General features: G+C 47.7%; 1 protein-coding gene across 11 annotated transcripts in view; it reads left to right on the forward strand.

Moving 5' to 3' along the window:
* Positions 1 to 14,638, forward strand: part of TENM4 (teneurin transmembrane protein 4) — a 628,724-nt gene that overhangs the window by 506,278 nt on the left and 107,808 nt on the right. For 8 of the 11 annotated variants that reach the window (XM_081909492.1, XM_081909496.1, XM_081909502.1 and 5 more), the window contains 2 exons: positions 2,269 to 2,454; positions 10,333 to 10,359. In XM_081909492.1, the coding sequence (XP_081765618.1) occupies positions 2,269 to 2,454; positions 10,333 to 10,359 (213 nt within the window). The remainder of the gene's footprint in view (positions 1 to 2,268; positions 2,455 to 10,332; positions 10,360 to 14,638) is intronic. The other 3 variants (XM_081909498.1, XM_081909499.1, XM_081909500.1) reach the window with 1 other exon arrangement.

The raw sequence follows: 14,638 nt of genomic DNA on the forward strand, positions 1-14,638 counted from the left end.
CACTTTATCACTACCCGAAGGAGTCTCAAAGCGGCTAACATTCTCCTTTCCCTTCCTCCCCCTCAACAAACACTGTGAGGTGAGTGGGGCTGAGAGACTTCAGAGAAGTGTGACTGGCCCAAGGTCACCCAGCAGCTGCATGTGGAGGAGCAGAGATGCGAACCCGGTTCCCCAGATTATAATACTACCACTCTTAACCACTACACCACACTGGCTCTCTCCGCCTATTGCTGCTGCCTCCGCCTATTATATTTCGAGGGATAGTTATATAAGACTGAATTTCAGCCAGGTGTAACTTTAGCACAGGCTGAGAGGTTGGGCGCGATTTCCACCCCCACTCCTGCAGGCAGTGACCTGAAGCAAATGTCTTGTATAACGCCGGACCCCTCTTCTTCCCCAGCTACTCTCTGGGGGATTAGCCCTACATTTAATGTAGCAAGATGCACAAAAGGAGAGCTTTCTGGGTTCCAGTCCATCTTGCAGCGAAAGGGCTGGATGAAGTGAATCGCAAGGCCACAGCGTATTTTTATTAACCGTAGTGCTTGGGATTGTGGGTATCAACCTCAGAAACGGGGGTGGGGACAAAATTCCTTGCCCAGCAGATTCCCTAACCTGCATTTTCCGCTACGTTTCAAAGTCCTGCAAGACATTGGAGAGAAAATGAAACCTCCTTTGCGAAGGTTAGCAACATCCGAGAACAAAAATGTTATGTACTGAGTTGAATAGGATTCAGAATGCAGCAGTCTGATTAGTCCTAGAACAATAGGATCCAGAATGCAGCAGTCTGATTGGTCCTAGAACAATAGGATCCAGAATGCAGCAGTCTGATTGGTCCTAGAACAATAGGATCCAGAATGCAGCAGTCTGATTGGTCCGTAGGAGCCACCCAATCCAACTCCAGGTGGAAGTGAATCCGCAACCTGATTGGCCTACAGGAGAATCCCAGAACTAGCCAATCACGTGGGGCCCATTGTGTAAATAATGTATATAAGCAGACATTTCGGGGGAACTTCCATTCCGCACTACTCTGAGCTGAATAAAGAGCATGAAATCCACACTCAACTCCTAGTACATTTCAAAAACGTGAGGCTTTCGTAGGCTCCTGGCCTCGTAACCGAAGAGCTAACAAGCCGCAAATAAATAGACTTTGCCTGTGACACTTAACTTTATTTTCAGCCGACTCGGAGGCTCGTTGTTTTCATGCTTAAGCAGTTTTTAATTAAAAAGCGGCTTTTGTTTCTTTGCTGTGGCAGAGCCTCCTCTGCCACACACACTGCTTCTGGATTTGCCCTGCTCCACTCAAACGCCATGGGAGCGGTGATAGCACTCAAAAGTAAACAGGAGATTCATTTGGCTTCGGCCCTCTCCAGATTCATGTCCATCTCCTCTTGTAGCCTTATTTGAGTTCACCGATTGGGTCTGCGTTGCTCCCGGACAGGAAGAAGTCAAATGACACCGAGGGTTGGTTCAGAGAAAGAGTTCTTTATTTCTGCTCTCTGGAACAGCAGAAAGGCACTTGCGTGGTGAGTCCACAGCAAGTCCAAAGAAATGAGAAATTTCATGCAGTATATATATCCTCCAGGCACCCTCTCCCCCTTCCCCAGGAATCCAGCCACGTCAGCTTGTACACGCAGGTTGACATCACAGATGTTCCTGCTCCGGCACTCTTAACCATAAAAGGGTATTCCTTCCTGTACTTCTGACCATAAAAGGATCTTCCTGTTCCTACTCTTATCTTGGAGCACCCTCTGGCGCTGTTCCCAGACTAGGTCTGTGCATTTTTGTGGTCAGGATATAAGATAAGGCACAGACATGTCTTCCCTGTTCTACTGGTACAGTCAAGGCCATCCTTGTTGTCACAAACTAATAAAGGAGAGGGCTCTGAGCACTTGTTTATACAGCTGGGTTTTGGCTCAAGAGCTCAAGTTAAAGCATTTGAGCTAAGGAAAAATAGGGATTTTGGTGCAGTTTCAAACTGCCTGCGCAGTCAGTTTTAGGTTTGGGAAACCCATTCCTTCACTCTTGTTTTGTAATCTGCTGATTAGATTCTTATTGTTGGAAAGGATTACCGTTATGAGCTGCAGGAATTCCTTTCTTTTTCCCCACCGGCAAGGTAGCAGAGTGTGTCTTCTTCCTTGCTTTCATCCACCTCGCCCACCCAAACACTAAAATTCTGACTTTCTCTCCCTTTTCTCCCCCTTCCACCCGACCTCCCCCTTCCCCTCTGCCCACCACCCCGGGCCTCCTCCCCTTTCTTCTCTTCCGCAGAGATTTGCGCCGCCGACTGCGGAGGGCACGGCGTCTGCGTTGGAGGCACCTGCCGCTGCGAGGAAGGCTGGATGGGCGCCGCTTGCGACCAGCGATCGTGTCACCCCCGTTGCAACGAGCACGGGACGTGCCGGGACGGCAAGTGCGAATGCAGCCCGGGCTGGAACGGAGAGCACTGCACCATTGGTAGGGGTAGGGGGAGAGCGACTACGGGGAAAACCCACGCGGAAAGGGGTAATCGGTGGGGGGGTGGGGCGGAAGGAGGGGTGGAGGAACTGGGTAAAAAGAGCATGCTTAATCGAACTGCTGCAACATTCCCCACAGCATGCACACCCCCTTCCTTCCGTTCCTGGATTTCCATGTTCCAGTGTCATACATTCCCATGTGTGGCGCTCCCCATCCCGCAGCCCCCGACCAATGTCCTTTGACGCTCTGCCCATGCTCAAGTCTCCAGTCTCCAGCTACTCCACACAAGCCCAGAAAAGGAGACACGGGGTGGTTAGTACCAGCATCCCCAAGAGTCTCCTCCGCTTATTTTTTTCCCCACCTGGAGCAAGTTCCCAGACCTTAATTAATTAAATTTATATACTACCCTTCATCTGAAGATCTCAGGACAGTTCACAAGATAAAAAGAAGTTTAAGGTAAAGCTTAAGAGTGCATAGGAATTATTTATTTATTTATTTATTTATTTATGCATATTTATATTTATACATACATAGGGACGCAGGTGGCACTGTGGGTTAAACCACAGAGCCTAGGGCTTGCCGATCAGAAGGTTAGCAGTTCGAATCCCAGCGAAGGGATGAGCTCCTGTTGCTCAGTCCCTGCTCCTGCCAACCTAGCAGTTCGAAAGCACCTCAAAGTGCAAGTAGATAAATAGGTACTGCTCCGGCGGGAAGGTAAACGGCATTTCCGTACGCTGCTCTGGTTCGCCAGAAGCGGCTTAGTCATGCTGGCCACATGACCCGGAAGCTGTACACCAGCTCCCTCGGCCAATAAAGCGAGATGAGCGCCGCAACCCCAGAGTCAGCCACGACTGAACCCTTTACCTTTACATGCATACAAACATACAGTGGTACCCCTGGTTACAAACTTAATTTGTTCCAGAGGTCCGTTCTTAGCCTGAAACCGTTCTTAACCTGAGGTACCACTTTAGCTAATGTGGCCTCCCGCTTCCACCGCACCACCGGCGCGCGATTTATGTTCTCATGCTGAGGTAAAGTTCTTAACCTGAGGTACAACTTCCGGGTTAGCGGAGTCTGTAACCCGAAGTGTTTGTAACCTGAGGTGTTTGTAACCCAAGATACCACTGTACGTACATACATACATACATACATACATACCCTGCCCATCTGGCTGAGTTTCCCCAGCCACTCAGGACGGCTCCCAACATAATAATAATAATAATAATAATAATAAAGTGATAAAACATCAAACATTAAAAACTTCCCTAAACAAAAGTGACCAGAAACAGCCTAGCAGCCTAGCTATGGGGAGGGGGAATTGTTTCCCATTATAGGGAAAATACAGTAAATTATCCAAAATGCGGAAATAGTTGCTTCCCTCCCCCCATAATGCATCTAAATTGCAAGATTCAGGTTTTTCCCCCTAACTGAATTGAGGGATCCATGCTGACATAGTGGGTTGGGGTTCCAGCCCCCTTCTTTTAGCCCCAGATTTCCTGGGGACTTCCCCCTCTTCCTTTCTTTCAAGAGAACAAGTCAAGAAACAAGAGTGCCTCATTTAATAATAATAATAATAATAATAATAATAATAATAATAATAATTTATTATTTATACCCCGCCCATCTGGCTGGGCCTCCCCAGCCACTCTGGGCGGCTTCCATAGAAACTTACATTAAACATTGCTGACAGCTTATCGCCAAAGCCTGAAACTTACCAATAAGTGGAACAGAGGGAGCCACGAAAATGCTTCATTTTCAGATTTTAAACCCCCAAGACCTGTTCTTTGCCTGTTTCACTCCACCGGCTTGTCGTGAACTCTTCTTCCATTGAGTATTCATTGAGTTGGGCACAAGGGCTTCTCTCACTTTTATGAGAGACAAACTTTTGCATAGTTCATGTAACCGGAAGCTTTGAGCGGTCTTCCCACCTGACAATTTTCTCCCCTCCAATTCCGTCCGATTTCCTGGTGAAGCTTTGCCCCATTACACCAGGGAGCATGGCTGTTCCAGCATGTAATTGTCATATCTCCACCCCATTTTAGCACAACCTTAAACCAGCCACTTCACAGCCCTCCCCGGACCAACTCCTTCATGCTGCCATCTCAGGGCATTGCCCTTTCTCCAAACATATGTTTTCCTGGTTTACTGGGGGTGTTTTGTTGTTGTTGTTTTGCATCAATGCAGTTGTGGACAACCACATGCAAAAGCATTTTGTTTTAAGGCAGAGATTCTAAAAACAAATAAATGCTTTTGCAGATAGGGAAGGGCAGTTGCAAGTTGGAGAGTTTGCACAGGATTTGTTCTGTACCTCCTAATCAGCTGTTTGCAAGCCTACTCCGGTTTGCTGTAAAAACCATTTGGGCTTCTTCCGGGGGGGGGGGGGAACTCCTAGCATTTCCTGCAAAGGGAACCTGGAGCTTATAGTTAGAAAACTGACTTATGCCACAGGAAAGGATGCTACGAGAGTAGTTTCCAGCTAAGAAGAAGCCTCTCCTGGTGGAGGTGAGCTTTCCTTGCTGCATTACTCAAGAGAAAGCCTTTATTTTCTTCCTTAAAAAAACCCAAATGCAAGTGAGGGTTTTTTGAGCCGGAAGAGCTGCACAGGATCGGGGCCTTAGCAACAAGATGTGGCCTGAAAAGCAGCCAGATTTTTCAAGTGGGAGGACTTGGCAGTATCAATAATAATAATAATAATAATAATAATAATAATAATAATAATAATAATAATAATAATAAAAAATTTATTGTACCCCGCTCATCTGACTCAGTTGCCTGGCTTCCAACAAAGTATAAAGGAAACACACCAAAACTTCAAATATTCTAAGCTTCCTCAAACCGGGCTCCCTTCAGATGTCTGTAAAAAGTCATGTGATTGTTTATCTCCTTAACATCTGATGGGAGGGCGTTCCGCAGGGCGGGTGCCACTACCGAGAAGGCTCACAGCCTGGTTCCCTGTAAATTTGCTTCTTGCAGTGAGGAAACCAGCAGAAGGCTCTCGGAGCTGGACCTCAGTAACCGGGTTGAAGAATGGGGTTGGAGATGCCCATTTATTTCTACACATCCCTTTCTTCCAATTTCCAATTTATTATTTATACCCCACCCATCTGGCTGGCCTTCCCCAGCCACTCTGGGCAGCTTCCAACAAAATATTAAAATACTGTAATGCATCAAACATTAAAAGCTTCCCTAAACAGTTTGGAACCCAGGGCAGTATTTGAGACTGCCCTGTTTTAAGTCTTTGTTGTTGTTGTTGTTTAGTCGTTTAGTCATGTCCGACTCTTCGTGACCCCATGGACCAGAGCACGTCAGGCACTCCTGTCTTCCTCTGCCTCCTGCAGTATGGTCAAACTCATGCTGGTAGCTTCGAGAGCACTGTCCAACCACCTCGTCCTCTGTCGTCCCCTTCTCCTTGTGCCCTCCATCTTTCTCAACATCCGGGTCTTTTCCAGGGAGTCTTCTCTTCTCATGAGGTGGCCAAAGTCTTGGAGCCTCAGCTTCAGGATCTGTCCTTCCAGTGAGTACTCAGGGCTAATTTCCTTCAGAATGGAGAGGTTTGATCTTCTTGCAGTCCATGGGACTCTCAAGAGTCTCCTCCAGCACCATAATTCAAAAGCATCAATTCTTTGGCGATCAGCCTTCATGGTCCATCCTTTATGGTTTTAAGTCTTACATGCTGCCTTTTCTACTCTGAACTCTTAAAACGAGGAGCTGGTGGCGGTCCATGTGTAGCAGGATGTCTCTGCCTCCGTTGCTGCTTTTATCCTGTAGAATCATAGAATGGTAGAGTTGTGGGGACCCCAGGAGGTCATCTAGCTGAACCCCCTGCAATGCAGTGTGGTCTGTCAAGGGTGTAGGGAGAGAGAGAGAGAGAGAGAGAGAGAGAGAGAGAGAGAGAGAGAGAGAGAGAGAGATTTCACACACACACATTTTTCTCCACCACCCAGAAAGTCTTCCCAGTGGCTCTGCACCGTTTTGTCCATAGGCTCATGAACACAATTGTCACTGAAAAAACAAGCATTACACCACCATAAAAATCCAGTATTTGGGGGATGGGAGTGGGGAGAGGAGTAACAGAACTGGCACATGTGAAAGGACATTGGCATGGAAGGTCAATGTGTGTGGCAAACATCCCCCTCTCATCCCAGTGTGACTTTTCTGCATGGGCACATGCGCCGTGGACCATAAATCGCCGTTACATCTTGTCTCCCTGCCTGCTTTATCCCCGTCGTCCACCCCAGCCCCTCCCCCCCCCCAAAGTGGCTGAACCCCAATCCTGTCCCGTAATTGACATGCGCGCAGGTAAACATTGCTAGGAGTCTCTGGCAGAAGCGGGAGAGACTTCTCCTTAACGTTCGACCAGGGTTTCCCAAACTTGGGTCTGCAGTTGGGTTCCCATCATCCATGACTGCTGGACTTGCTAGCTAGGGATGATGGGAGTTGAAGTCCATAAGCAGCCGGAGACCCAACTGATTGCAATGATTTAAGCAGAAATGCAATGCACCTCACCATACGGAGGGAGACAGTGACCAGGTGAGTTTCGTACCTGCTCAGTGTGCTGCCTGGATGCTTAGAATTGTAGGCTTGGAAGGAACCCCAGGGGTCATCTATTCCAACCCCCTGCATTGCAATACAGTGGTGCCCCGCAAGACGAACGCCTCGCAAGACGAAGAACCCGCTAGACAAAAGGGTTTTCCGTTTTGGAGGTGCTTCGCAAAACGAATTTCCCTATGGGCTTGCTTCACAAGACGAAAAAATCTTGCGTCCCCCGGCGGTTTTTTTTTTGCTTTTTTCGCCCTTTTCCTAAGCTGCTAAGCCGCTTATCAGCTGTTCCGCTGATAAGCCGCTTAACAGCTGATCGCTGGAAGCCGCTTGACAGCTGTAGCGCTAATCCGCTAAGCTGTCAATGGGCTTGCTTCGCAAGACGAAAAAACCGCTAGACGAAGAGAATCGCAGAACGAATTCTTTTCGTCTAGCGAGGCACCACTGTAATCGTGCCCTGAATAGGTGCGAACCACCAGTCTTCTGATTAACAGCATGCTGTTGATGGACAGATTCCGGGCCTCTCCTGCTTTCCTTTATTAGGGTTTCTTCTTTTATTTATTTTCTTGCACTGTCCTGCAACCTACTGAGCCAATTCATTTTTTGCCTGGTCTGTTACCCATTTATTACTTCCTATACCTTTCAACCAGATTTGGACTGGGCTAATAATAATAATAGTACGTTTCCAAGCACAATTCAAACTGTTGGTGCTGACCTTTAAAGCCCTAAACGGCCTCGGCCCAGTAGACCTGAAGGAGCGTCTCCACCTCCATCGCTCTGCCCAGACACTGAGGTCCAGCGCCGAGGGCCTTCTGGCGGTTCCCTCCCTGCGAGAAGCCAAGTTATAGGGAACCAGGCAGAGGGCCTTCTCGGTGGTGGCACCCGCCCTGTGGAACGCCCTCCCACCAGATGTCAAAGAGAAAAAGAACTACCAGACTTTTAGAAGACATCTGAAGGCAGCCCTGTTTAGGGAAGCGTTTAATAGGTTATTGTATTTTAGTGTTTTGTTGGAAGCTGCCCAGATTGGCTGGGGAAACCCAGCCAGATGGGCAGGGTATAAATAAGTAAATAAATAATAATAACAACAACAATAATACTAATATAATAAGGAAGCATCCAACCATGCAATCTCCCACCTTAAGCAGCCTTAAGTGGAGCGGTGCACCAAGAATTGCACCATGTTGTTCTGTGCGCCCCATGGCCTGGCTCTTCACTGCCAAAGGATGGCAGCTTCTCCCAGAGACTGTGGTGGAGACCTAGGTAACGTGGGTTGCCTGCATGAGGCTCTAAACCTATTGGGTGTCTCCTCCTGGCAGTGTTTCCCAGGAGCTTCCATTCTCCTCTATCCTTGAGCGAATGTTCTGAACCGCCAGGCGACGGCTGAGGTTGTCCCATCCCGGAGCCAAGTCATCCATCTCCTCACCTCCTCACTTACAGATACGAATCCCGTGCTTCCGCCTGCCCGTTTAGACATACTAGAGTCTAGACTCGAAAGTGGGGGGGCTGGGGACGCGCCAAAAAAATTCTTTCGGAGGTCACGGCCCTTCTAGTTGGGTGGTCTTGCCTGAGCCAGTGCAGGAGGGGCGGGGTGGAGTGGTGGGGAAGAATAAATGGAAAATACAAGGAGTCGTTTGAGAGCCAGGAGCGTGGGAATGGTGCCCAAATTGGAGCAGCAAGCTTTGCCCGGTCCTTACTTGGACAACGTTTTAAATAAGAGCAAAGAGCTCGGCAGGATGAGAGCTTTAGCCGAAAATATCTCACCCCACCCCTCTCCAGAAGCAGCCCCCAGCCCCACTTCTGAAGTTGTCGACTGCTCAGAAGAAAAGGAGCTGTTCAGTCACCCCATCGGCTAAATTTCCCGGGGGTTCTTTTATATTTTCTCCACTCTTGCTCTGACCTTAAGCCAGCCATTTAAACTCTCTTTTCTTCTGCCGAGTCCCTTTATATCATCGCGGTATTTGCCCTGCCCCTTTGGCGAGGTTAATCCGTAAAGTCAAAGCAGTTGGCTTCAGGCTGTACCAGCGAGGGGGGGCACCCTGGTTCAACGCCCCTCTTAAGAGACGGTGAGCGCAAGTACAAAGAGGGGAGGAATTGTCTAACTATGGAACACCCTGCAAAACGTACTCTTGCTTTTGCCATAAATTGGCCTAGGGGCCCATGTCATTCGCTTATTTCTGAATTTTATCAACCACCTTGCTGTCACCCCCATAAGTTGTCACCTTTTAGCCAGGGATCTGGATGAGGCCACCCCAGCCATCAGGTGGAGGGGAGAAGCTGTCTCTCCCTTGGCTTAGCAGAGAATTTGAAGGGTCCGCTCAGTGTCTGGGTTGCGAGATGATGTCACCAGTTGTGACCCCTGTGATAGACAGCTGTCAGTCAAAATTCAGAACACTCAGGGCTTTCCTTTTTTAGAATATTCTCTAGAATATTCTCTAGAATATTCAGACTCTGTCCTGCTTTCCTGTCTCAGGACTGAAGCACTCACGACCCACCTGTTCTGATTTTACTTTTGGCACACATTTACTACCTCACATTTCCATAGATTTGGGAGGGACCCTGAGTACAATCTAGTCCAACCCCCTGCCATGCAGTTGTCCCGTACGGGGATTAAACCTCCAACCTTGGCATTATCAGCACTACGCTCTAACCAGCTGAGCTATTTGCCTCTTCTGAAATGCTGATCACATGTGGATCATTGAAAGGTTAAAAACTAAAATTGGGCTTCTGCCAGAAAGCTAGATTGTAAGCTCCTTGCGGGAGAGACCTGGCATTTTTGCTGGTGCTGCTGGACGCAAAGCACCACATTCAACAGTGACACTGCACGAACTATTAATTGCACAGAAAATGATTTTTGGGGGGGTTCCCAGGTCCTTGGAGCTGGTGGCTGGTCTTTTCCACTTTACGTTACCCCATAAAGCGCTGTGTTGATGCCTTCTAAATGAATGATAGGCAGGCAGGAGGAAAAATGCATTTAGCAGCGGCCATGGCCAGAGGTTGCTATAGCCGTGAAAAGGCTCACAGGACCTTCAGGCTGGCTGCCATTTATTCTGACCTTATTACCCGCAGCACCCAGAATAAATAAACAGACTTTTTCGCCATTCCTTGACTGATGGTATTGGTACTGTCCCCTGCTTTCTTGCCACTTTTCTGCTTCTCCCTAACAAAGGCTCGGTCTCCTGTTGTTGTTGTTGCTGATGTTGTCGTTTTCTCCCTTCCCCAACCTCTGACCTGCCTCCTCTCCTTCCCGGCGCCTCTGTAACACTTCTGCACTGTCTTGTACTAAGCTGTACTGCACTTGACTCAACCCTACTTTACATGTCCTGTCTTTTATCTCCCAAGCTCACTATCTGGATAAGGTAGTGAAAGGTACGGTGGTCTTCCTTTCCTCTTTTTTCTCCCTCGTTTGTCTCTGTGTTTGAAACCCAGGTAGACAACCCTCCCCATTTGTTTGCACGCCCCTGAGTCAGTAAATCAGATGGCATCTTTTCTCCATGTTCACAAGCGCTCTCACCTAATGTATGAAAAGCCTGGCTTTTCAGGCATTTAGGCTGAATGGAGGGGGAATGTTGTTGTTGTTGTTTTTGCAACTTCCATCATGTCATATCCATGTTTCCTCTATCCTACCCATTCCATCTTTCCTTCCCACCTAGCCAAGTTATTTGGGGGTGGGGGTGGGAATAGCAGCAATTACTGCATCAGCATGTGGTTAATAATAATAATAATAATAATAATAATAATAATAATAATAATAATTGTACAGCCCAAGAGGTGAAGACACAGGTGAGTGTGTTTGATGTACAAAGTCTCTTGGTTTTCAGTTTGAAATGGGTAATCTTGACAGCAGCGGGGCCAAATCTGTTAGGTTTCTGTTTGTGCCACTGTGCAGTGCTTGGAGTCACAAGACTCTGTTTACATTCCAGAGATTCCAGACTGTTGGAAGTCTCACGGGAGACGGATGTTGATATTACTGGTTTCCTGTTTCTTTGTACCAGTTGCCTCTCTGCTTTCACAGAGAGAGGATGTATATTCTTTTCTGCCTGCGTAGTTAGAAATAAAACTCTTAGCAATGTAGCTCATATTTCTCGTCCTTCTGCTGCTTCTATACTCTGCGTAATGAGGGAACGTGCCTGAAGCCTCATCAGAGGCTCAGGTTGTCAGTCACTGTCGGAGGACTCGACCGGAGGAACAGCTCAGCCGAACGCAAGTTCCGAAAAAATCCCCAAGCGAAGTTGACCTGTTGATGCATTTATGATACGTGCTGTAGGTCAGGGCCAGAGCCAGCGTGGTGTAGTGGTTAAGAGCGGTGGACTCGTAATCTGGTGAACCGGGTTCGCTTCCCCGCTCCTCCACATGCAGCTGCTGGGTGACCTTGGGCCAGTCACACTTCTTTGAAGTCTCTCAGCCCCACTCACCTCACAGAGTGCTTGTTGTGGGGGAGGAAGGGAAAGGATATTGTTAGCCGCTTTGAGACTCCTTAGGGTAGTGATAAAGCGGGATATCAAATCCAAACGCTCCAGTCTTCATCATCCCCTAAGCACCAGCCATGGTGGCAGGGGCTGATGGCAGCTGGAGTCAAGGAATATCTGGACTGCACTGTGTTGGAGAAGATTTCTGGGTGATATGCTACCTGCCCCACGGACTGCATCAGAGCATGTCTTTTTGCTATCTTAAAAAGCAGCGAGTGAACCTGCTTACAAATGGGCCAGTTCACACCATGCAGCAGTTTGCGTGGACTTGCAGCCGGGTGTCGGGGTGGGGCACAGTTTATACAAACTGGATAAATTCAATATCAAGTTGCAATGAAAGAAATCCCAGCATATTTTGAATGCATTTGTTGGCCGTTCATCCGTTGCTGCAATGCTCATCCAGTTCAGTTAAAAGCTTAAACTGAGATATTTCCATCAATTAAAGTGGTGCCCTTGATTAATCAGGTAATGGCTTTTAAATTTTGTTGCTGTTGTTTCCATTACAAAAAGAAACAAAAACTGCTGATTGTAAGCTCCGTCTCAGAAGAGGCATTTCCTCCTGTGTTTCTGCTGCAAGATGTGCTTTTGCTCCTTTAGAACTGCTGTGGGTTATTTTAATTTTTTGCATGCACATTTCATTGACTAAAGTCAACTGACTTGCGACAGAGTGTTCCACCAGATCGGAGCCACAGCCGAAAAAGCCTTGGCTCTGGTTGAGGCCAGCCTAACCTCCCTGTGGCCCGGGACCTTCAAGTTGCTTTTGTTTGAAGACTGTAAGGTCCTCCGTGGGACATACCAGGAGAGGCGGTCCCATATGTACGAGGGTCCTAAGCTGTATAGGACTTTAAAGGTTAAAACCAGCACCTTAAACCAGATCCTGTACTCCACCGGGAGCCAGTGAAGTTGGTACAGCACCAGGTGAATGTGATCCCACGGTGAGGACCCCGTAAGGAGTCCCACCGCAGCATTCTGCACCCGCTGGAGTTTCTGGGTCAGCACTAATGAACTAGCCTCTATTGCTGAAAAAGCCCCCAAACACGGAAGCTTTTCTGCTGCTTGTGCACACACACACACACACACACACACACAGACCACAACACAAAACCCACCCGAATCCCCACTTGAGAGAAACGTTGGCTTACAACCAAGCTGGCGTCTATCCTCACAAACAAAAAGTAGAGAGCCGCTTTTCAAATAAATCCATCAAAATTATGCGGGAATGAGATTCAGGCCTCCGTGCTTTTAAGCGAGGTTTTGTTTTCAGCCTTCGAAACCACACACTTTCTAAAATGTCTCACCACCACCCCCAAAAAAAGCCGTAAAAAGACTGCTGCAAAGTCAGTCTTCGTCTTTCAAGACCCTCCTGGGTTGGGAGCCGCACTGTATTAATTTAATTTATGGAATTATAGCTGCAGCAGGAGAGAGAGATACGTATATGCTGGAGTGTATTGCCTGCCATTTCGAAACGTGTTGCTAATTATGCACATTAAACGCAGAGGCCACAGGCAGCAATGCTTTCTTGTTATGGCTGTCATGATGGCAGTAGATTTGATTGACTTGGACAAGCGCATCCTTTTGAAACTGCAGTGGTACTGCTGCGCATAGTTGTGAGGCCGGTGTGTGGGGAGGGTGCTGTTAAGAAGGCCCCCTGCCCCACTAAAAGCATCTGATGGTAGGTTATTGACTACAGAGCAAAACCAGGTCGCTTCCCCTTTATATCAATGCGTAGGCCTGCAACCCCGTGCAATCAAACTTGGGAGTATATCCCATTTAATTCAGTGGGGCTTCTTTCTGAGAAAACGTGCTTTGGATTGTGCTGCTGGTTGATTAATCTGTCCCTCTAGAGACTACCTTACACTGTGTTTAAAACCAAAATTGCATTTGGATAGAAACTGTTTCTCAGGCATCTAGTCTTAGTCTTTATAACCCTGTACCTTCTTCCAGAAGGCAGAAGCTGAAAGAGATCATTTCCGGGGTGCGCACTATCCTGCACTATCTCTGCAGCTTTCTTGTGACACTTGGAAGCATAGATTTGGTCCATTTTATTTCCATCTTAAGAATATATTAAAAACTGTGATGAATCACAGCAAGAGCTTGCCTGGTCCAACATCCTGTTTTCCACAGCGACCAGCAAGATGTCTATGGGTAGCTTACAAGCAGGGCAGAAGGACGACCTCATATCCTGGCTCTTGTTCCCCACCAAGTAGTATTCGGGGGACATACTTCTGTAAACAAAAATTGCCCTTTTGCCTTATGGGGTATCCAAGAGCCCATATAGAGTCCTTACATAGGTTTCCTATTGGTAGGAGAAAATAACAGAGGCCAACCAGAGAATATTGAGAAGCAAAGCAGCTAGTAAGCCTGATCTTTATTGATCTGTTGCAACAGGGTGCTCCCCTCACCCGCAGGAGAGAGGAGGAACCCAGAAAAATGGCATGCAAGGCCTTATAAAGACTTTTGAAATTGCCACCCTGTAGATCAAGACCATCCCCAGAAACATCATACATACATCACAGAAGGGGTGTAATCTAAGACCACCACCCCAGATACATCATACCTACATCACAGAAAAAGCGGTCTACAACAGAAATTTGAATGTTGTTCTTCTCCTGTTGTTGTTTATCTCCTGTCTGGCAGGTTATTTGATTGGATTGCCTGGGGAGCCTGGCCAGTATTTTTGTAATGATAAATACTTAGTTCCTGGGCCATGTCACAGGCTCACACCCTATTCAAACACAGACATACCCTTAAGACAGGATTTGTGAAGGAAAAGACAATGGGGAGGCGTTTCCATTTTCCTTTGACCTTGCAGAGAAAACATTTGGTCAGTTTGGGAATCTAAAATGGTTCCAGGTCGGTCTTCCTGTGCTGATCTATGTACGTGCTTGGTTGGTACACTTATGAACATTTACCACATCTAAGACCTCAAAAGGGACACGGCTGGCGCTGTGGTCTAAAACACAGAGCCTAGGGCTTGCCGATCAGAAGGTCGGCAGTTCCAATCCCCGCGACAGGGTGAGCTCCTGTTGCTCTGTCCCAGCTCTTGCCAACCTAGCAGTTTGAAAGCATGCCAGTGCAAGTAGATAAATAGGTACCGCTCTGGCAAGAAGGTAAACGACATTTCCGTGCGCTGTTCTGGTTCTCCAGAAGCGGCTTAGTCATGCTGGCCACATGATCCG

Source organism: Podarcis melisellensis, assembly GCF_964234715.1.
Source record: "Podarcis melisellensis genome assembly, chromosome: 4".
Lineage (NCBI taxonomy): Eukaryota > Metazoa > Chordata > Lepidosauria > Squamata > Lacertidae > Podarcis > Podarcis melisellensis.